The 24,862-nt window shown below is 36.8% G+C and overlaps 1 protein-coding gene across 2 annotated transcripts in view; it reads right to left on the reverse strand.

The window, feature by feature from the left end:
* Positions 1–24,862, reverse strand: part of EXOC2 (exocyst complex component 2) — an 83,423-nt gene that overhangs the window by 30,923 nt on the left and 27,638 nt on the right. For both annotated transcript variants that reach the window (XM_053466090.1, XM_053466091.1), the window contains exons 5-11: positions 21,917–22,030; positions 16,750–16,874; positions 10,977–11,057; positions 9,384–9,529; positions 8,444–8,525; positions 7,232–7,334; positions 6,188–6,306 (exon numbers count right to left, since the gene is read on the reverse strand). In XM_053466090.1, the coding sequence (XP_053322065.1) occupies positions 6,188–6,306; positions 7,232–7,334; positions 8,444–8,525; positions 9,384–9,529; positions 10,977–11,057; positions 16,750–16,874; positions 21,917–22,030 (770 nt within the window). The remainder of the gene's footprint in view (positions 1–6,187; positions 6,307–7,231; positions 7,335–8,443; positions 8,526–9,383; positions 9,530–10,976; positions 11,058–16,749; positions 16,875–21,916; positions 22,031–24,862) is intronic.

Consider the following 24,862-nt stretch of genomic DNA (forward strand, 5'->3'; position numbering starts at 1 on the left):
GTAAGTAAGGGCAAATGAAAGAGCACCAGCTGCTTGGAGAGCATGCTGAAAAGGCCCCTTTGACATCGGCTTAACTGTTTGCGTCTTATGCTATAAATACAGGTCTAATCATGGAAATGTGGATATAGAGGTATGATATATGCACACAGAGAATCCCCTATACACCCAACTACATTCAGCAGTGGCTGGAGGTTTTTATGTTGCCCCACCTTGCGTAATAATTTTTATATAATATGTTAAAATGGGGAAATAAATGCACAGTAAAATACTTCTAAAGGTAGTTTTAGAGTGTTTTCCTATAGAATTACTTGTTTTAATGAAAACTCCTTAAAAGTGAAGAGAGTGAAGCACTAGATAACATTTACATGTAGTGATGAACATTAGAATACCCGGTACTCAAAGGCCTACATACATGCCTTATGAATCTACTCACTTAAAATGTCTTATTTAAAAAAATGAAAAAGGGGGAAAAAAAAAACAATATAATGGGGCATAAAGTTGTAATGTTATGGTTCTGAATGAATGCGTAGTAAAACCACCAGTAAAACACATGGTTACAAACACTCAAGTTTACAGCAGACCTGAAAACAGTTTGGGCTCCGTGTTCATATTCAGATACTTGATTATACTCAATGAACCAACCTTTATTCGACATAAGAAAGATAGATGGTGCTCTGGGTGAGCTTCAACTAATTTATTTTAGGCGGATTAACATTAGATTAGAATTGTCAATTTGGTTATAATGTACTACTATGTTTGCCTAAGTGTGGCCTTTTAGGGGGATTAACAATAAATTAGAATTGCCAACTTAATTTTACCGCTATGTTTGCCAAATAGCACTTTTTACTTATTTTCTGCAATTACTGTGTTACTGACTGCTTATGTGACTGCTACTGTATAGCAATGTAACCAGAAAATGTTATTTTATTTTCTGTATTATTGTTTCTTTGTTTTTAATGTTTTTTAATGTGATCGCACATTTCTAGAAATGTTGAAGTCTGAACAGTTTTCACAAGAAATCTTTCTGGCGGATGCTGGTAAGGGGTTAACATGAACCTTTTTCCTGGCAGGAAAGAAACAGAGACCTTGGTCTAATTTTAGATATGGTCTAAAAGTTGAATGCTGGGGGGTGGGGGGCACTTTTCTTCCCCCTCTTTTGAACATCTTCTTAACAAGTATGCAATAATGTGTATGTGTGTACAGGAACAGCAGACACACAATTTATGTTAATAAAACACATTATTCTGTTTATAAATGCATCAAATATTCAAATATATCAAGGTAACAAAAAATGTCTAGGTAAAGCTCTGTCCCCTAGCCACACTCTTAGCATCCCCCCAAAACAAAAGTGTGTTTCTTTAGGTATGAGATAACAGAACAGGAAGTTATTTGATAAATTACTATATATATATATATATATATATATATATATATATATATATATATATGTAACATAATGGAGTGGGGGGGTCTGGATATTTGAGAACTGTATGTCTGGAGCAGACTACAATGCATGCCAGAATCTAGAAGGAAAACAATTGGTAGGTTTATACCATAAGACATAGGAATGTTAGGAGATATTTCTGAAAGTGGAAATAAAAGCCAAAATGAAATATTTAATACAGATCTCATTCTCCCTCAGATAGACAGATGTGTGCATGTGAGAAAACATTAGCTGCCTGCGGAGTAAAATGAATTCACTTTCATTGCTTAGAGTTGACGGCAAACATATAGTTCTGTTTTCCTACACATCGTTCTACTAACACCTCTCCCTTCTGTCAGTTTCTTCACTGGTTGCCTGGACATTTCAGGAATCAATTTAAAGCCCTGACTCTCACCTACACATCTCTGCATATTCCTTCTCACGTACCTCCAAATACAAACCTACACTGCTCATCAGATGATCTTCGCCTGCCCTCTGCTCTAATGCCCACCTCTCAATCTCACATACAAGATTTCTCAAGGGCTGCCCATATGCTATGGAATGACCTACAGAGTCTTATCAGTTTACCTGGGAAGAAGTGCTTCTCTTGGAGACTCTTTCAGACTTTGACGCCATCTTTGAATGAGATTGATGGACACATATACATTTTGTATGGCAGTTTTGAGATTTGTGAGCGCTAATGAAGTACCAAATTTTAAAATATTAGTTTGGAACAAATATGCACATCTTTTAATATTTGCCCTATAACTGCCAAAATAAATAAAAATCCTACACGTTTGAATATATTTTTTCATTTCTCATTTGTACTAGCTGTGTACAATTTATAATGGGTAACACGGTTTTGGGGTTTTTTAAAAATATGTTTTTCATACTATGAGCATGGCTTAAAATGAAAGCCCTAGCTAACCTGGAAAAAAACAAAAAAACACTGTATAGTTGGTATGAGAAACAGGGAGATTACAGTTGAACAAGGACATTGCACAAATGTTGAAAATGTTGTCAACCACAACTGTAAAAATGCCTCCATCATGAAGAGGTTGAACCATACTTAAGGAACGGTCTGGTGACCCAGTTAGCCTCACACACAAACAATGCTTATTAAAGTAATTGGTAAAAAAGAAATGCTTAGGAGAAGCTGCAGCTCCAGAGATGGAGTAAAACACCTTCTCCATGGCCCCATTTTTATGCCAGAGTCAGGAAAGCATGACCATTGATGAGCGGTGGGGTAGAGGAAAATGCTTGCTTTTGCAAGGGGAACCGCTTGGAAATTTAAAGGAACCATTCAACTATCTAATGCATTAAAGTGCATATAATGGTTGGTCCACATTAGCAGTTGTGTGTATTACACCCCTAACTTCTTCTAGTTCGTAAGCTTGTGTAAGGATGTGATCCACTACTTGTTATGTCCTGTTTGCCTATTACATAGAGTTGCAGGTGTGATGACACTACACAAATCAACAAACAGTAACAATATACACATCACTACCTCTACATCTGTGATGATGCTATATGCTATATGCTCATTGTGTCACCTCACTTTCTTGGAAACAATAACACAAGACAAGGCATCAACAATGCCTTATGCATCAGAAAGAAAAGATTGCATAACTGGTATTAAATTGTGTAAGGTAAGGGATTAGTAAGACATTATGCATTGTAAATACATAGCTTGATATTTAGCATGTCTTAATATTTATGTAAAATACTGGATTTTATATAACAAGGTATATTCTGTAAGCAGTGCCTTTTAATGGGGGGCTTCAGAAAAGCAAATGTTTCAATTATTATTTTTTATTAAAGCAACCCTAGTTAAATATGACCAGTCTCATCGATGCCTGTTGGCAAAATGAGCTAAAAGGAATGTCATGATACCAACAGGAGGTCAATACACAACAGGGAAAAGATCAATAAGGTACGAGGTCCTAATAGTATTCAGCTGGGGGTTCTGTGAGCTCTGTAAGGATATCTGTATGTCTCTATATTTAATATTGAGAGATTCTATATCCTCTGGTGAAGTGCCACGTAACTGGAGAAATGTTATTTTAAACTCGATTGAGCAGGGTTCTCCTAAGCTTTTTTTTTTATGTAAGTACAAATTGTTATGCAATGCATTACTTGTTATGTCCTGTTTTCCCATTGCAAAGTAAATACTAATAATATTAATATGGCAGAATAATTGTAGAAATTAGTGCAATATATTTTACGGCATTGCAATAAATTCAGTGGAGCTTCCCATAATGTGACCTTACAAGATCGATGGCTTAAAAACTGGTTGAAACACAGGGATGGCTTGTGGAAAGTTCCATTTCCTGCTCGGTCATATACTTGTGGTAAATTAAAAGAAAACTGCTCCTATCTAATGAGTTTGGGTTCTAATTACGGATGCAATGCCTGTCACAGAAACTGCCTTGCTGGTGTTGCAGATGATGTTGTAGTATAATAGCCTGCAGGCTGGTCATTCATTTCTTCTCTTAACTACGTAATATTTGATCATACATTTCCCAGCTTCTGTGTGTGCTGTAGAGGAAGGGGCACATTTATACTTGGCTTGGTTTTACGATTCCAAAAAGTCAGAAGGGACATTTAGTCGGAGACTAAAGTATAATATTGGAGTTTTAACTCAATCTCCTGTGTTATAGATATTATATTTGTCTACGTGGATAGTTGGAGAGTGAGAGAGAGAGAGAGAGTGAAGGAAAGAGAGAGACGGAGGCGCATGTGCTTCCAGACCAATAGTTAAAAGAAAATACTTCCACTGGGCACACACAGATCACAAAAATTACTGTGCTTTTTAGACAAAATAATGCTATCTTAAGAAAAAGACTACATTTTCCAAGGCATCAAAACATAATATAGTTAAAATGCCAAATGGTACCTTTCAATTCACAAATAATAGCGATTGGCAACCCTGTATTAAATTAAGAACAGACACTTCTATAAAATGACATTCTGATTTCTAACATGGTCCCCTTTCTTCCTTCTCGAAGAGGAGTGAAATTCTGAAAAATTCTACAGAAAGACAAAGTTGTATAATATATTTCTTAAATTCAATCCAATGGCTGAAAGAATCCCCTTTAAATAATCACACTAAGTGGTTTCTTTCCTCATTTAGCGCTAGCTTGCTACTATCATCCTTATTGTACTTTTGTTTGTTTGAACAGATTGACTTCTAAACTCTCCATTTCTTTGTTCTCCTTCCCAGACCACCACAGGTTTTCTGTAATTTGGTGAGTTTCCCCCAGACCATGGACACACACACACTCCTAAAGTCACAGCTCCCTCCTTGCATCGCATAAAGCCTATTTCAGCACTGTCTGGAATTACTGCTCCCCTCTAGCCTCTGCAATCCATCACTAGGCTGTCCAATAAAACTGGAAGGATACAGATAAGAGATGTTTGTGTAAATGACATGCCCATGACTGGACCAGGACTGATAATCCAGTGCATGCGCCTGTTTGTGTCTGCCAGGGCAAACTGCCAGAGAGGATTTAGGGAAATAGAACAGGTTAAGTTGCCCTGCCCTGTTACATGACCTTTAGATTTTCAAAACTATTGGCCTATTTCATTTCATATAATGAAATGACTCATGAAATGACTCTCGTGACTCATGTAAAGCAAAAAGAAAATCATTCTACTACAGTATTAATAATTTAAATAATGGCAATTTCTGCCCAATGCATATAAAATGTAAAAAACTTTAATCTTATCCTGCTGCAAAAGACCCTTATTCTGTAAAAGCACAGCTGCTAGCTGTGAAAGCATCTATTAAAAATTGGCCCTGAACAAGGTGAGGCGATGAGGGACTAAGAGGGTTAGGGAGGGAGAGAGTACGTATGTATGTATGTGTGTTGGTATGAGTGTGTGTTATAGGGAGTTTGCGTTAGCATGAGTGTGTGCATATGTAGTTGTGCGTGTTAGAATGAATGTATGTGTTCAAGTGTGTTTGTTAGAAAGAACGTATGTTAGTGTGAGGGTATATGTGTATCAGTGATAGCACGTGGTAGAATGAGAGTGTTTGTGAGAGTAGTGTGTGTATGTTTGTGTTAGTGTGAGATTGTGTGTATGAGAATTTGTGTGCCAGTGTTACCTGCGGACAACTGACACAGACAGCACAGTTTAAAAAGCTGACCCCCAGCTTTTCCATATGTATCTTCCCTGGACAGTATACATTGCTATGCTCCCCAGGCACAAACACATAGAGCCTCGGGAACAACAAAGAGCTTTGTAGCCTGAGGTGTGTGGTGACATCTGAAGAGAAGATGGTCGTTGGGTGATAGTGACCAGACAGAAGGAGGAGCGGTATTGATAGATGGAGGGGGGAGAGAGAGTGAAAAGAAGTGAGGAAGAGACAATGCAGAGTGGAAAGAAGGGAGGGAAAGAGCAAATGGAAGGAGTAGAGGAAGAGACAAGGAAGGGAGAGAAAAAGTGGAAGGAGGAAAGGGAGAGAGAAAGTGGAAGGAGGAAAGGTAGGGAGAGAAAGAGAATTGAATGAGAGGAGGAAGAAAGAGACAATGAAGGAAATTTAATGAGGGAGAGATATGGAGCGAGAGAGATATATCGGGGGGAATACAGAGAGAGGGGGAAAGAGAAAAAAGAGGGTAGGGGAAAGAGAGAAGTTAGAGAGGACAGAGAAAGAATGAAGAAAGAAGGAGAAAGAGATGGGGGCAGACAAAAGATGGAGGTAGCAAGGGAGAGTGAGAGAAGCACACACATGTACATAAATATTTATATAGCTGGCCTTGCCTTTAAGCTCTTTGACATAGTCCTCTTTGCAGCTGTGCATAAGCTGAACAATCCATTTGTGCTGTGCTCCAATACATTGCCAAGCAGGGTCACCAGGAGCGTGGAGATCGGAAAGATATCTGCAAAAACAACAACAGAGGAACAGAGGTCAGCCTCTTGCTGCATCCACAAAGCTGAGCAGAAGACACAAAAGCACTGCTTGCTTTTTTCTTCTCAATGTCTCAATGGGTACTACAGTGATTTGTGGTTATATTGCTGATTGATTTTTTTTACATTTCATGTGAAAACAATGCAATACAGTAATCCAGATTCAGTCCTCAATGGACAAATCCCAAGACTGAAGATTTCACTGCAGGCCAGTAATACTGAGAGGGATATTACATGTAGTCTACTATACAGGTGCCGAAGCGAACATACATTACATTCATACAGAAAGTAACTCCTTTGTAAATTCACTGCTATCACTGACAGCCTTTAGATTGACGAAATAGGGGCATGGCATAAAATGTCGATTTTAACAACATGACAAAAAGGTAATGGGAAGGAATGCTGGTCCAGATCAGACAACAGTCTGTTAAGAAGGCGGCTCTAATGATAAAAACATAAGGTTGATTTCTAATACGTTTAAATCTGAGTTTAATCTATAAATGGTATTAGGTTTATTTAGTAAGCTGAATGGGAAAAGAAAAGATGGGCAGGCTAGATGAGCCAGGAAAGCTCTCCCATTGATTTGAAAGGGAGAACTTTCTGTGCATATACGGGAGGGGGACTGTCTCATTAGGTCTCCCTTCAAATCTCAGTGGTGGAGCTGGCCATGACGAAACAGCGTACCGGAAATAGTAATCAGTTAATAGATGTTTTGCCTCATGTTACACAGCATTTGGGTTTATTCACTAAACAGGGAGTTGGGATGTGATGATCTCGCCACATTAAAAATGCATTATGAATTCTACAAAATTTAGTTGCATTATGATAAATGAAATTGCAAGGAAATGATGCACAAATGCAGGACAACAAAAGGAAAACTTGCGTAGTAATTGGTACCTGATGTAGCGTTTCTGGTCATGCAAAGTAGATGGTGTCTCTAGTAACTTGTCCAAAAGTAATTTCCTCAAAGCCTCAATTCGGGTTTCAACTTCAGAGTAAACTAAAGAAATAGAACATATGTTTTAAGTATACAAAAAGCACCTACAAAACAAATCATGTCCATTCCAAGAAACTGCAAATTGAATTATTTTACAAAAAAAGGGAGTCTGAAAGGTGATCAGCACCTGATCTGAAAATCTGGGCTGCTTCATGGGATCAGATTAATTTTAATAATATGGAACATCATCAACTATCAATTATGAAGAAAAGAAAGAAAGAAAGAAGCTGTTTTCTATGACTACTTGAATATCTAATTGCGTGAAAAGTTCCCAGGAAAGCTCCTGAGATATGTTATCAAAAAAATTGCTCCATAAATTGTCATTTCATCATTATAACATCATGTTGTGAGGAGTAAAAGGGATACTTAAGAAAACTACATGATATCCTAAACTCAGTTTGGGGTGAAACGGGTAAATTCTTGGAAAAAAAATACCTTAACATCATAAAATACCATAATATGAGAAACACAAAATGAGTAAAAAAACACCATCCAGAATTATTTAAGAACTATATCTTTATAACTCAAAAAATAAAAATAGACAAAAAATGGGGTTATTTTATATACCGGTATAATATATTAAATATAATATATATATTTTATATATAACCCCGTTTTATTGCTTTTGAAATTTGTTAAGTTACACTCCTCTTGAACCAATACATTTCTAAATGTGTTTTCAGTTCAGAAATATTCTTATATTTAATAATCATTTCAAGTGTAAAACACTGTCTTTTAAATGAACTATTCGTATCGGAAATCCCAGTCATTTACCAGTAAAAAAAAATATTATTTGTGCGTGTTTAAACTAAAAACATGAATATTTTCTAGCATTAAACTAGGTACATTTATGGGATTTGAAACATTTGCGCTACGATAGGATTAGCAATTTAAGTTTAGAAGGGGCACCTCCTTTCCGTTACACAAATACTACAATATGTTTAATCTGATAACATTAATTGTCCTGCTTAAGTCTGCTGCATAGTGGTGTTTCATTCCTATCACACCCGTGGGCTCTCTTGCTTACACTGACCTCAGCCAAAAGGGTAGAAAAATGCAATTTTTCTCTAACAGACAGCTGTAAGACCACACACATGCACATAAATACTCACCTTTCTTAAACACTTGGACTTCAGTCTTCCCAAACAAGGACTTTGCTTTTTCGTAGTCATTAATGACCACATCGTAATCACCCTTCAGATAAATACAAAATAATAATAGCGCAGGTTAATTATTGTAATCCCCATTAATTAGACTGTTTTGGCATTAGCAAAGAAGTGTGCTTTCTAAGAGAAAGATGTATTTGTTTTGTAATTCTTTCATAATTTATGTGTTAGGGCAAAACAGAAATCTCACATGACCACCTTTGTTTACAATAATTGGACTGTTACCAAAATTCCCAAATGCAGCCAAATTGGTTTATTTTCTTTAAAATAAAAATTGTCATATTTGTATACAGAAATGGAAAGCACCAACAGCCCATTAGCCTGTGAGCGGTAAGATAATCTAAGTGATGAGCAGAAAAGGTCTGAATTTCCAGACACGTAAGAACTGGTAATTTATAGCAGAGGCTAGTAACTTTTTCTGCTGACTTGTAGGAATAAGCGCCCCCCCCACAGGTCTTGCGTATATGAATGTATGTGCATCACATGACAAAACTGACAGGATAAGTTGAGATGATAGACAGGGTTAGGGTTATGTTATGTTTGTCAGCAAAGGTTAAGGGTGAGGTTGTGGAATCCTGGTTGGGGTTAAGGAAAGAGTTGGGTCCTGATGACGCTGCCCTGTTTAGCACTGAAAACAGCAAAAAAAACAAAACTCAACAGAGGTGTAACTTCTGTCTGCAGAGTATGACTGGATTGCCATTATACTAAATCGTGTTAATGCTTGATGCACTTCTCCAGAACCATAAGCATTTGACATATAACATTTTCTCCCCATGATGAACATGGTGATATTACAGTGGTGGAATGTCATCCCCTCACGATCAATTACGCATAAAATACTACATCCATTACTACATCTACTACGTTGTTGGACCTTTTTTGTTACCTTTTGAATATTTTTTTCAATGTTGAGTGGAAGGTTAAAAAGGAATTTAAATCTCTGAAGGACATTCAGGGCATTTCGCGTAGAATCTGCTTTATCTTTTCGACCCAGAACTTCCTGGAATAAGGTATCAGCTGTAGTGCTTGCACCTGGCAGGATGCAGATGTTATGTACACATGAAAACATACATATAGAATAGAAAAAAAAACACATATATAACAAAATTAAGGAATGTACTAAATACATACAAACAAAAACAATACTATAACACCTGCGTGTCTTTCCCTTAAAGTATTCTATAATCAGTATAATGTTAGAAGTGTCTATAAATACATTGGAAAATACAGAGTGTGTCTTTAAAGGAGGAAAGCTAACTAAAAGATCCCTTTTTATTAATTAAGTCTTAGTTCTTTAGTATCTTCTTATACCGGTACCTACACCACATAGATTGCTATGAATCTGTACCTCCCACAAGGCACATTTCCTAAAGCACGGACTGCATCTAAGGTTACAAAAGTACTATTGTGATCACACTATACAGGAGACCATTTATGCAGCTTGTAAATAGCTCACATTTTTCTACCCGTGAATTATCTTAATTATTCCTTTACTCAAATGTAAAGAAAATAAGATGGAAAACTGGAACTGTTTTGGGCCGTTTTGATCACTGCCAGCAGAAAGTCTCTACATTATCTGGTCTAGTGACCATACTTTAAGCAAAGATGAAAAAATTACATCAGGCTCTCTGGGTGGCTTGCATGCCATATTCTCTCGTCAGCACTGTGGGTGGCCCACAGACTAGCTAAAATAATTGTTTAATACAAATAATGTGAAAACACTGCTGGCATTTTACAGTTCTGATGTTCTGACTTTAACTTGTGCAAAGCTGCTGTTTCAATCTGCAGCACAAGCCATGGACATTTACAGAGAAAGGGGGTGAATTTCATTAATGTTTCCAAAACACAAAGTAGATCACAACCTCTAAAAAAGATAGGACAACACATATTTATTTTTTACAATGTTTTTTTTTTTTTTTTTTTTTTACATTTTATTTATACAAATTATCAGAGGCAAATATAATGTAAGGGCATATTAAAAAACAAATATATATATATACTTTAATTAAAAAAAAACATGTTTTTGTGATATAATTCTTCTAGCAAAAAGGTATTGATTGAAAAAAGATTTATATATATATATATATATATATATATATATATATATATATATATGCATCATTTTAAAGGAGATTTGCTTCCACACGGATGTTTCACTCTGGCTCTTATTTCAATAAATGTGGGAAAGATCATCCTAACCTGAATCATAGGGTGCAGTAACTCTGCAGTAAAATATAATTTCCTATGTTGCTAATTAATCATTAGTTTGCATGCAATATTAAACGTTAATGTGCAATATATGAAATGCTTTATTTTCCACTTTATACTCAAAAGCCTTGACTTTGGGTGCAAAACTTGCATTGACCAACAGTATATTTAATGTGTCTTAGGAAATAAGTCTGATCATGTTAGCGGGACAGGGATGAAAGGAAGCATTTTAGCCGTTAATAGATGTTTTGTTTAGGAATCTAAAACTTACTTTTTAGAACCTTCTCCAATTTTTGCGTCATTGACCCTTCCACTTTTTCCGTTCCATCCACCTCCAGTTTTTGATGGATTGCTGGAAAGAAAATGTCATTAGAAAGAGCACACCAGTGTTTAACAGTTTAGACTCTCTGCACTGCATTTTCGTTACATGGAAAGCTGGAGGGTGAGTAATGCCCCTCCAACCCAGCTAAAATACCATTCACCGGCATGTAATGATTACTCATGGTTACATGTTTGTTTTAATTATTATTTTTTTTTAAACTAAATATCAGAGTTTGTGTTTTAATATGTAGACGTATGGTTAAGATAAGTAGCCCAGTGCTAAAAGTAAGTATGAGTGCTGTGTTTATTCTCTGTAAAGAGATTTATTGATAGGGAAAACTCTCATTAAGAGGTATTTCTTGTTTTTATAATCTGCTTCTCAATCAGAAAGACACCACACACTTAATTCTCAATAATAGAGACATTTGAATACAACGTCTGAGCACCTTATGTCACAAAACATAACTATTAATTGAGAATACAATATCGGACTTGTTTCAACTTGGAGTTAAAGCTTCTGTATGCAGCTACTCTGTGCCCGCTCTCCTACAAAGCTCTGGCATGAATCATAATGTAAAAATACTTTCCGTTAAATATTCCCTCTAATGAAGTCCCGCTCTGGGTAAATGATGAAATGTTGTGACATCATTGAGGTGGCCCGCACTTTCCCACTTTTGCAATTGATTTGTGTTATGTAGTAAACAATAACTTAGATCTATCTTCCAACTGAAGATCAAAGTTAAAGATCAAGGAAAAAACAAAGTCCCAGAAAAGGTTACAATTAACTTTGTTGCTTCACTGCTAGAGTTCCTGATTCATGCAACACACTCGAAAATAGTTGTCCGCACTTTTCATTGTGAGTATACAGTGATATGTTTATTGTTTCGTGTAAAAGAAGAACATATCCATATGGAATAATAGAAACAAATCTTATACATTTATGCGTGGAAGCTTTCTGATACTGGGCACACTGACATTGTAAGGAACTCTACAATGTTGGAATATATTTTGGCATTTCGTTTATTTTTTTGTGAACATGTTTTAAATATCATCACATACATCAATCAGTGGCAAACATCTCCGCACACGTAACCAGCTACACAAACTGCTTGTCAACAGAAAGAATAATAACAAACATTTGTTTAATACATAAGACATTTTGCCCGCTAGTAGGCAAGAACTCCAGCAGTGATCTCTTTTAATTAACAAATACATTATAATTACTTAGCCTTCATCTGTACCAAGAGATGTAGTAATGTAAACTATCAATGCTATCAATGTGAAATGATACCCTTCCACTCGGATTATATATATATATATATATATATATATATATATATATATACACACACACAAACTATATGGACAAAAATATTGGGACACCTGACCATTACTCCAATAGGGACTTCTATGACATCGCATTCTAAGTACATAGATATTAATATGTAGCTGGTCCCCCCTTTGGCAATAACAGCTTCCACTCTTGGGGGAAAGATTTCCACAAGATTTTGGAGTATTTATGTGGAAACTTTTGCATCAAGTAGAGCATTTGTGAGGTCAGGCACTGATGTTGGATGAGAAGGCCTGGCTCGCAATCTCCATTCCAGTTTATCCCAAAGGTGTTTAATGGGGTTGAGACCAGGGCTCTGTGAGGGACAGTCAAGTTCTTCCACACCAAACTCATCCAATCATGGCTTTCTGGACTTGATTTGTGCCATGAAATAGAAAAGGGGCTTCTCCAAATTGTTCCCACAAAGTTGGAAGCATGGTCCAAAATGTCTTGGTGTGCTGAAAAACAGCCTCATACCATTATCCCTTCATTGGCACAATGCAGTCAGACAGGTAACGTTCTCCTGGAATCCACCAAACCCAGACTCGCCCATCAGACTGCCAAACAGAGAAGTGTGATTCCTCACTCCACAGTGATTCCTCACTCCAGAGTCCAGTGACGGCGTGCTTTACACCACTAATGCGACGCTTGGCATTGTACTTGGTGATGTTAAGGCTTGCGCCCAGCTGCTCGGCCATGGAAACCCATTCCATGAAGCTACTGCTGCAGTGTTTTTGTGCTGATGTTAATGCTAGTGGAAGTTGTCAACTTTTATGTGCCTCAGCACTCTGTGACCCCAGCAGTGGCTGAGTCCGTGCTGTTCCTAAAAGCTTTCGCTTTCCAATAACACCCCTTACAGATGACCGTGGAGTATCTAGTAGGGATGACATTTCACAAACTGACTTATTGCAAAGGTGGCATCCTACACTACCACACTTCAATTCACTGTGCTCTTCAGAACCCTTTAACCCAATGATATTCCAATAAAAAGAGAATCTGACATTTTAATTTAACTTCTCCTGCTCCTCTTGGATGATAAGAAAGTTGGGGACCTGGCACATGAACAGGTACCACTCTTAAATGCAACACGTCAGTGTTTGCCTTTTATCACATAGTGCGCTTAACCTATTATCCTTATGTTGATTGTAGCTACATGTTAGCAATGACCGACAAAGTTATAATCACTGTTCCTCCTTTTGTTGCCTCAAATATCTGGTGCTTTTCGGCAATACATTGCTTAACTGCTTCATGCCATCAAGACCTCCATTCCTTTATTATTTTGTAAAAAGATTTTGTAAAAAAACACACACGTTGACATACTTTACAAAGCCATTTGCAATCAGTTCACTGTAACATGTTTACCTGCCAAAGCTTGCCAAACGAAAGAAAGAAACCATTCTGGAAACTTGTTTTCTTTTTAGTTGTGTTTTTCAGAAGTTTGAGGTAAGAGAAAATCCAGATCCACTTTAATAATAAAACCATTAAATTGCCATTTAAGAGGTTCCTGTCCAATCCCTTGAGAACTTTCAGCTATATCCGACATTTCGACTGTCAAACATGCAATTATATAATCCTACTGATGTTCATAGTTTAATTAATTTGGGAGGAACTGCCACAAAAATAAATAGACCACATACGGCATATGGCACAAATGTGGCATCTAATTAAACCGTTCCTGCAAGGAATTAACACTGGTTAAAGGAGAAGACCGATAATAGATGGGGACTGTTGATTCTTCAAATCATAAAATATACATGAAATTAAAAACTGGTCGAAACAGTGCCTCGTTTATTTGCATTAAAGTGGGGAATTTTGGCAGGTCTGCAGCCTCACAATACATCCACCACAGACCACTAAATCAAAGGGCTCTTTTTTCATCTTTTCTCCTTATTCGTCACATTATTGCATATATTTTTGTATTAATAATATGACATATACAATCTCAAACAGAGCAGGCACATCAAAAAGGGGGGAAAACAAATCACATCTGCTAATGTACATTTTGCATTTCACGTGTTCTATGAATGTAGACATTCCAAAGCAACTGTTACCATGGTAAACTTTGTGGATTTAATGTTTTAAGGGCACGGCGGCTTATAATTTCTCCAAGACAAATTGGCAGTCATTGCGGCTCCTGGATCCAGATACAAAATATACAAACTGTGGCAAAAACATCCAGAATGGCTTCCCAAGGAATAAGAAATTACTGGTTATAAATTGATAATGTAGTATTATAGTGTTCCAAGACATGATTTTTTTTGGTAAATTTAGAAAAAAACACTATGAAGTAGAGCCTCAGGTAGAACGAAAAAAAACAAAACATGAAGAAATAATCGCCGTCCAATGGATAAATCTTAATGATTGAACCATCAGAGGACTGAAAGGATCAGTCTTGATGTATATAATGTTATCTATAAGTGATCTATAAGTTATATGTAAGTACCTTTGCAGTAAATGCATCCACCTCACAAGGTTGCTGTCCTCACTATAAAAATGTATTCTTGTGAAAGTAGGCTGAAACTTTTTTTTAGTTCGAAATCAGGGGCCTTTCTTAACTTCTTTAGTCCACCGAAAGATGTTTTCCCATGACAAAACATTACACTAACCGATGAGTATTCTTGTACATAGTAATGTATATTTTCATTTACAAGATTAGAAATTCTGGTATTCCTTGTATCCAATTCTAAGCATTTACTTGCGCTTTTTCAGTTTCTAATACTACCATGCAGCAATACTCTATTCTACACAGGATTTAAAAATAAAGAGTAAAAAAAAGTACTATCCAACAGTGATTGTATCCTGATTACAATCATCCTGATGTACATCTCTTAGCTGGTACAAGAGAAGTAATTTGTCTTGTGGAACTTCGAAGTGTTTACAGAACATGTAAAGGTCACGTTGGTCAGTTACGTAGAGTGCTGGTTTAATTTCCTGGCAAGTATCAATGTCTTATCAGATGTACCTTGTCTCTTTGTAAGCCTGCCTGTCAGTTTGACAGCGACCTTGTTCACGTGATTATTTTTTTCTACAAGAAGATGGTTGAGAGCTGACTAGTTTAACCTTAATCTGACCTAGAGTATGGAGTTCTCTAGATATATAAGATATATAAACACCACTATGGGTAAAGCCTTAAAAACTGGCTTTTGTTTGAATAGAGAGCCTGCAAATGATATAGAGATAGTAGTGCTTTTCACGAGGTGACATCACACGATCGCACACAAACCCTAATATGGCTTTCACAGATCAGAACTGTAGAGATATACGTTTATGTAGGAATAAAACAACTAGCAAAACAGCACGCTAAGATCAGCGATTCAATACATTTTGCTTCTGCTTCAACAGTGATGCTGGAAAGGATTTGGTGGTGAGTCAAGCAGCAGCAAAACCTAATACAAGGACACCACCACCCGGATTCACATCTTATGTCCTCTCTCACTTATCATACAAGACCCGTGTAAAAACACAAACCCTGCCTTCTTTAAAAAAAAAAAAAAAGAAAATTGAAACACTACTTTGTTTTGGCATCTCACATTAAGTGGAAAAAGAAAATCATTGTACCGTATTGATGTTATGATGAAACCTTGGCTAAATACACAAAATCATGTGTATAAACTAGTAGGACAGTGGAGTGAGGTTCTGTACATTTAGTCAGAATCTCGTCATCAACAAGATGATACAAATTATATGCTCCATTACAATTTATATGCCACCAGTTTGGATGGGAGCTTTCTGTACTGTCAGGATTTAAGTCATATTACACCTAAAGGCCAAAGATCCAAGAAAACCTAATAGAGGATTTACAAAAATTAAATATCACAAGTGAGATAAGAAATAGGCAGTTTAAATAATCAGTACATTTTACCACACTAAATATTAACATTCTTAATGGCATGTTTTGGTTAACAGTGGCATCATGAGCTTTAAGATATCTAATAAATACCAAAGATTACAGAATGAAGCCAAAAGAATATAATTGCGATATCATGACATTCAATGTATTCATTTGTTATTCTAATCAGATTTTCTAATAATACTTAAGGATACTCAAGGATATTGAATCCATTAAGCAATGGTTCACACGTGACTTTCCCTAATTTCCACACTACTCAAAAGATATTAAATATATTTTGTCAATAAGTCAATTAAAAATATGCACAACTGATTACTAATGTAAAGTGAATTTGTCCTTTAAGGCTCCTTGGTAATCACTGAATTCTTCTGACAGCTAAACAGCACTTTAGTAGATGTTCAATAATGTTTAGGTTCCATATAAATTTATGATACACACTGAATATCAATATATTCAATATATATATTGTATATTCCTCCTTACAATATACATACATGTGTGTTCTGCAGTCATGATTCGAACACAGCCAAGTACAGCTTTTACCTGCTAGCGCGTCCTGAGCCTCAAAGAAAGTGCTAAGTCCTCCCTTTACGTAAGCAACGTTTCCTTCATTCTTCTTGCTTGCCTGTTTGCGTAAGTTGTTGGCTGCAATTTTTAACTGCTCGAAACTGCAAAAGAGAAAAAAAATCTTTAAAATCAACTACAGAGATTCTTGAGGTTCCTGATAAGTGTGCAGAGAATGATAGTACACATTAAATATTGGTGGTCCAGACAACATGTTTGTACTATTCCTCTTTTAAGAAGAACTCATGTGTCCTTTAGTTTTATTAAAATAGACGATTCTGTATCAGTACCATGAAAATAGTTCAGAAACTGTAGTTGCATAGTGTATAGATGTTTTTTGTATTAACAATTACAATATCATATTTTGTGTCTACTGTATATAGAGTATATCACCTGACAGAAACAAGCACAAATGCTTTACTTTATCATGGAGTACATGTATGGTGGAGTACAAAGACCAGAAAATATGCTTATTCTAAAAGAATCAGTTATACTCATTTTTTTAAAAACAAATCCTAACATGAAGATAACAGACACAATATGTGTTCAGCAACATCTCCTAAGAACAGTGACACCACCCATGCATAGGTTTGTTGGGTTATTTGGGGGCTAAAAGGCCATTTTTTAAATTAGAATTTTTACATCTGGTCATCCTGCACCAATGCCCTATTTGCAACATCTTTGAAGACGGCCAATTCAACTTATCCCATGAAACTATATATATATATTGAAATGCTGGTATTTTAACACTTTGTGTGTCTGGATTTCTTGGAACGGAATAGTTCCCTTATGACGTCATTGGAGCATTATTTGCAAATCTTACTTATATTATATATACACTCACTGGCCACTTTATTAGGTACACCTTGCTAGTACCGGGTTGGATCCCCCTTTCCCTTCAGAATTGCCTTCATTCTTTGTGGTGTACTTTCTACAAGGTCCTGGAGACATTCCTCAGAGATTTTGGTCCATATGGACATGATGAATGTCGCAGCTGGAATTGGGACTCATCAGACCAGGCAACGTTCTTCCAGTCTGCCAATGTCCAATTCTGGAGAGCCTGGGTGAACTGTAGCCTCAGTTTCCTGTTCTTAGCTGACAGGAGTGGTACCCGGTGTGGTCTTCTGCCGCTGTAGCCCATCTGCTTCAAGGTTCAACATGTTGTGGATCCAGAGATGGTATTCTGCATACCTTGGTTGTAAGGAGTGGTTATTTGAGTTACTGTTGCCTTTCTGTCATCTCGAACCAGTCTGCCAATTCTCCTCTGACATCAACAAGGCATTTTCGTCCACAACTGCCGGTCACTGGATATTTTCTCTTTTTCGGAGCATTGTCTGTAAACCCTAGAGATGGTTGTGCGTGAAAATCCCCATAGATCAGAAATACTCAGACCAGCCTGTCTGGCACCAACAACCATGCCATGTTCAAAGTCACTTAAATCTCTTTTCTTCCCCATTCTGATGCTCGGTTTGAATTTCAGCATGTTGTCTTGACCACATCCACATGCCTAAATGTATTGAGTTGCTGCCATGTGATTGGCTGATTAACTATTTGTGTTAACAAGCAATTGAACAGGTGTACCTAATAAAGTGGCTGATGAGTGAGTGCGTGTGTGTATATAAATATATATTTTACTAATCACATAAAGATTAGCAAAATGGGCTCTATTGAACTGCATGGTTGATTGCAGTACCTGTCCACTCTTTTACTTTTCACTGGGTGTGGCCATCTTGCTGAGCAAAGCAGCGATCACTAATCACTTTCTAAGCTTGTTTAAACCGAAGACGTGGCAAGCACGTCAATAGTCACCAATTGCTAGCACTTTCGTAACGAGCATGTCATCAAGGGGCTAATGGGTCCCATTTAAACCCATTAAATTAAGTATTTACTTGTATTTCTAATGTTTACTTGGTGTTTCTAATTAGGTGGCAACACTCTACCTGGCATACATTTTACCTAAATAACCTGTGGACAGGGACAGTGCGCCCACATATAAAAAACATGGATGGACACTTCTCTTGGACATGGTTGGCAAAGAGTTAATTATGAGTTAAGTATCTGCTGCATCAACCTCTAGAACTGATGCAGAGGCAAATCAATTGTTTGTATAAGAAAATCAACATCATTTGGGGTCAGGAAAGTAGCCTTTACATTTTTAAGCCAGAGGTTTCCTTTAAGGAAAAAATAGATTTCATATTAACCAAAACAGAAGGACTTAAAATACCATCAGGTTTCCCTTTCCTAGGTTAAGCGAAGTGCACAAGAGCAATAAAGTTTAGGTGATACAAGTAAATACTTAACTTAACAAGAACAATAAAAGTAACACAATGGATAAGAGGGCAGAAAAGGGATATGTTACATGCAAGCACTCTTTAAAATGCCAAAATGAACACAACTCTATAGTAAGATAATCAAGTTGAACCATTTCAGGATGTCTCTACTTGCATTGATCCAGCTGAACGGAAAAAAAAAATTCAAATCATAACATCATAGCAGTATTGCCTAGAATGCAGGAATCATCCACAAATCTAAGAAAAATCCTTAGTTCTTACTGTGGAAAAAAACTTTATACCTATTGTTTTTTTGTACATTAAATTGTATCAAAAACAGTACCATATAAGGAAAGGAAAATGGGGAGAGAAAAAATCCCAAAAACACACACTATTGACCCAATTGTGGCAGAATAATGTACGTAGCACATGAAGTACATCTTCATCCCCAGAGACGCAACTCCTGCACCTTTCTCTGCACACAAAAAATATAACTCCAATTTTTAAGTACTAGATCATGTCCTATTTTAGTGATGGCTCAGGGAACCATATATTGTCTGCAGTCATGCTTTCAAATTCCTACCAACCCACTGGAGACACCAAAACCTGAGTGGATGAATTTCAAAATATTCTGCATTCCCAAAAGGTCATGTGTGGAGCACCTGTGACTGTTTGGCATGATTTACTTGAACTCGGTAATATTTTTCTAGCATTGAAAATAACCTTTTTAGCTGAATTTCTAATTAACTTTCAGGAAAAAGAGTACAGAAAAGAATGTATGTATTTTTAACTTGCACAAAGGCAAACAAGAGAGGACTAAAAATAATAATGCTTCAAAACAATCCCTTGAACATTATACTATTAGTGTCCTAGCATTCTGGATATTGAATCTTTCCAAATTTAACTGAACTGGCCCCAGAAGGAATGCTTATACTACAAAGATTGAGATGAAAAAATACATCCTCTAATTCAACAATCTGAATATTAGTCCAAAAACACAAGCTGAATTGTCTTAAAGACAATAAGTGAAACCACCCAACAGAAAACCACATTAATACACAGAAAATACACAATTTCCTTAGTGCCGGGTAGAAGCCCATTTGAATAATTGTGCGTGTGAGCTGATATTTTATTTTGGATCCATTTTTTGTTTATTTTATTTTTTATTCATTATTTTTTTTTTATTTATTTATTACTCGTTGAGGTTATTTGGGATACTGCAAAAGATTTCTTGATAATACAGAAGCTACCTGTGGACTACAATATTCTACTGCTTTCTGTTGTGTCTTTATTTTTACTCTGCAAATGGAAGTGCATTATTGAATTAAAATAATTATATATTGAAAACAGTATTACATTATGCCTGTCTCCATTTTTATATATAATGTTTATGATTTATGTTTACCCTGGGTCGTATGGTGGGAAGAACACTCTATAACATTCTGAAGTGCTTTTTGTTTGTTTGGTAAACATAAGTGCATTACTAAATCAAATGGTATTATATATTGAAGACAGTATTACACTATAGATTCTTTAGTCTTACTTTATTTTTTGTTAAACCTGGATACTCTTCAGGTTTGGCGGGGGTATTTCCCGCGATGTCAGCGGGGCCGCCTACTGACCTCAGAGGGCAGTCGTGGGTTGTGCCCCGTAAGGGTAGGCTCCGGGTAGCTGGAGCCCAGAAGTTCCCAGGTAAGCCTATACCTCATAACTGGGAGACATCAGGTTGCTATACTTTCTATCTATAGATCTATACTAGTGAATAGTTTGCAGAAAAGAACATTAGCATACAAGATGAAACACAAACACTTTAGTCTGTCAAAGTCTTGGAGTGTGCCCTCTTTTTCTGAATTTACTAAATCAGGTTGAGGTAGGCAATTGGGTTTTGTCAAGTTATGGTAGACACACGCCTGGGAACATGCCAAATTTGTACCCACCCAGAGTCTCCATATTTTCCGCCATGTCTCCAGGACTCCAGATCTGTGTGCAGTTTCTCTGGTTCTCCACTGACATGCTTGGAGAAGAGGTGTGTTATACAGGGCCGTAACTTCCATGAGGCAAGGGGGGCACGTACCACAGGTGCCTCCTGATGTCAGTGCACCTGCACTCCATTCCACTTTCGGAGGTGGATGTGACATTAGCGTGGGGGGCCTCTGCTCCAGGTTTCAAGAGGCCTATTTACAACATTGGTGTGATACTTGATACACCCCTTTCTCTGCACCTCAGGCAGCATACATGCCATGGCCACCCAGCAGTATTCTTTCCACTTTCCTTCCCACTTAACTTTCATGTTAGATTCACAAGTGACGACAAGTGCAATATCATTTAAGCCTGTGCCACTACTGAAAAGAGTGTGTGCTTTTTTCTCTCTCTCTCGCACGCATGCACACACACACACACTTGAAAAACAAATGAAACACTTTGTTTCACATCATTTTCAATCCAGTTGATTAATAAAGCTTTCAGACATAAAGTGCTACCAGGGAGAATGAAGACATCCTACCTTCATGATAAAATTATGATACTTACTACAGAGCAAATACACTTAACCATATTATGGTATAACCCCCCCCATAAAACTAGTTACAGCCGGTACACGAATATGGTTTGCAGATTTTCAATTCATAAAAGAATAATAACATAGGTGGCCCCATAAGCTTATGAAAAGCAGTGAAGAAGAGCCATCTTGAACAGAGCGTATTAGCGAGCCATTAGGGGCAAACATTTCAAGTATTTAAATTGGATCTTGATATCTGATGGCTTGTGCCAGGAAATACTTTTGCATCTACCATGTGATGAAAAAAAGAGACTATATCAATTAACCATAGAAGAACCTTAGGTTACCAAACAATCAGAAAAAAAGACAGACCCCTTACCTTGCAGAGGAATGATTTTCAATGAGATACCATGTCGCAGAGAACTTTTCACTATTGAAATCAAAACTCATCCCTGGAAACAAGGTCTCAATGTTCTTATGTGGAACCTTCCCCCTGAAAAATACAAGAATACATAAGAAATAGCACAGAAATACAGCACGTATGCGTTTCAGAAAAGTATGTTTTAAATAGGTAGTGGATTTTTTTTTTTCGTTATAAACTTTGGACCATACGATAATTAGCATATTTTATATTATTACAGAATTTTCATTAGCATGTTGCGAACAGGGCCTTCTGTTTTTGCAGTATTACTTTAAGAAGGAAATGAGATTGAAGCGTTACAGACAGACATGTCCAACTTTTCCCATTTCTTATTTTGCCTGGGGAATTGTAACGGGAGGAAAGTAACGTGGATTACAGTCCAGATCTGTCTGGCTGACAACATATGCTGGAGATCAGGCCCCCCACACATGCATGTTTTCATTACCTGCTGATGACATATTCCTTTCTGAGAACTGTAACACTTAGAAAAGAAAGGCAGTGCAGCGCAATACTGCCGAGAACTACAGAACCAACTTGCTTAAATGGGAACTGTTCCTGTCAACAGCTTCCAGCTTAAAAGAAGGTAACATGTCCCATACAGCCCCACCAAAGAAGAATGTATACAGATGTACCTAGTAAGCATTTTAATATGAGTTCTGTACTTCTTGCAAACGGAAAAAAATGACTTCCACTGCCTGAGCTTCATCCCCTTTTGCCAATCTCTAGCAGGCAAACCCTGGGGTGGTCTTGTTGGACCCCCTGGAACTTTTGTACAAGCAAGTGCTGGAGTGATTATAGCGCGCATATGCACTGGCAATCAGGAGATGTGCTCAGCCCAAGCATCTCCCGCAGGAGAAAAAAAAACTTACGTTTAAGGTGACACTATGGCTGGAGTAGCCATTTAACTAAAACTACCAATAGTTTGTGCGTTTCCTTTTGCCATCTTTATAATCGTTTTGGTATTACCAACATTGTTTGAGAAATTAGGCCACCAATCATAACGTATCAAAAGATGATGGAAAATAAATTCCAACAATGATCAGAATTAGCTACAGGAAAAAAAAAATCTTAACGTTTAATTGCTAAGTTGCTTAGAAATAAAAAATATGTACTAAATTGACGGAAGCAGCAATCTTAACATTAGGGGAAAATGAGACATTACTTTAGAAGAGTAATAAAATATTACGATACAGAAAAATCTGTTTTCAGCTACAATCCAGGTTATTGCTTCCCACCATTTTTAGTATGTTTTTTTTAAAAAAGCAATTCAACTAAAAGTTATGTTTTATTTTTCCTGTGGCTGCTTCCCAATAATTAATTTCACGTTCTCACGTGCTCTCCATTCTCCTCAACCATCCTTGCAAAGGCTGAATGAACCAATCAAAACAAAGCAGAAATAAAATGGCGAGGAATAATCAAGTAGATTTTTTATATATATATATATATATATATATATATATATATATATATATGTATATTATTTTCCTCTAAGCACACTTGCAGATTCTGGCCCACCTCTATATGCTTCTACCCATCACCCCCAAGGTGTCCTGATTTGATCACCTGAAATATTGAATGCTAAGAGCGTGTGCTCCTTTTTTCTGCCTTCTCATACCTCCCAACATTTTGCCTGTGATAAAGAAGAATATATTGCCTGCCCTAATGATAACCAGTTTAGTGATATTGCAAATACAAAGCCAGGATTGTTCTTTGTATGGTCTTATTATTTTTGAATCACCAGTTCTGCAGGGATTTATCATAGTGATACTCCTTTACATTCTTGTGTAACAGTCTAGAGAAAAGTTTCATATTTATGTTTGTAACGCAAGATCCTTAAAATCCTTACAACATTTTATATTTTTTTCCGCTACTTCATTCTTTATGATACAAAGCCATTCCTCACTATAATATACACTTTATAGACAAAAGAATTGTGACACCTGACCATTACACTAAGATGGACTTTGATGAAATTGCATTCTAAATACATGGACATTCATTTGTAGGTGGTCCCCCTTTGCAGCTATAACAGCTTCCACTCTTCAGGGAAGGATTTCCACAAGATTTTTGTGTTTCTGGGGGAATTTTTGCCCATTTATCCAGTAGAGCATTTGTGAGGTCAAGCAGTCATGTTGGACGAGAAGGCCTGGCTCACAATCTCCTTTCCAGTTCATTACAAAGGTTTTCGATGGGGTTGAGATCAGGGCTCTGTGCGGGCCAGTCAAGTTTTTCCACACCAAACTCATACAGCCATGCCTTTATGGACCATAGTGTATATTACCGTATATAGGGAATCCTTAAAGATACATTTTCAGCATAAGCATTAAGATCTAGCATAAACCTGCCTGCCTAATTAGTGGAGGTTTCCATATATGGTCGTGTGACCAAATTTGCATACCAAATGCACAACAAACTGAAGCATAAATGACATAATTACGCTCAGATTAAAACCTCATTTGTCTTTTTTTCCTTTTTTAACTCGTTTTGCCAGATTACTTTAATTACCGCACTTATTATAAACTAGCCTAAACAAACAGAACCCAAATGGCTACATAGTTGGTTAAACATTTACAGGAAGGCATGTTTATGATATATTCGATATAAAGTTCCTAAGACTCCCCCCCCCCCAAATCTCAGAACGTGCTGTATTTATAGATGACACAGCTCCTTTTAAAGTATGCAGAGTGTATTTTATGAATAAACTCCAGGAATGCACCCAACTACGTACAGGTAAGGCCTCCGCAGTCAAGCTATATCTAGACTTAAGGAAAGCCTTTCCAAAATATGGTCAACAACCTCATAAGGTTTAATCAAATAAAACAATGCAGGGAATTTAGACAGCTTCTGTGGTAGTAATGTAACAGTGACTATTTTTATGTTACACATTAGGTGTTCCGAGCAAAA

The sequence above is a fragment of the Spea bombifrons genome, chromosome 5 (genome assembly GCF_027358695.1).
Source record: "Spea bombifrons isolate aSpeBom1 chromosome 5, aSpeBom1.2.pri, whole genome shotgun sequence".
NCBI lineage: Eukaryota > Metazoa > Chordata > Amphibia > Anura > Pelobatidae > Spea > Spea bombifrons.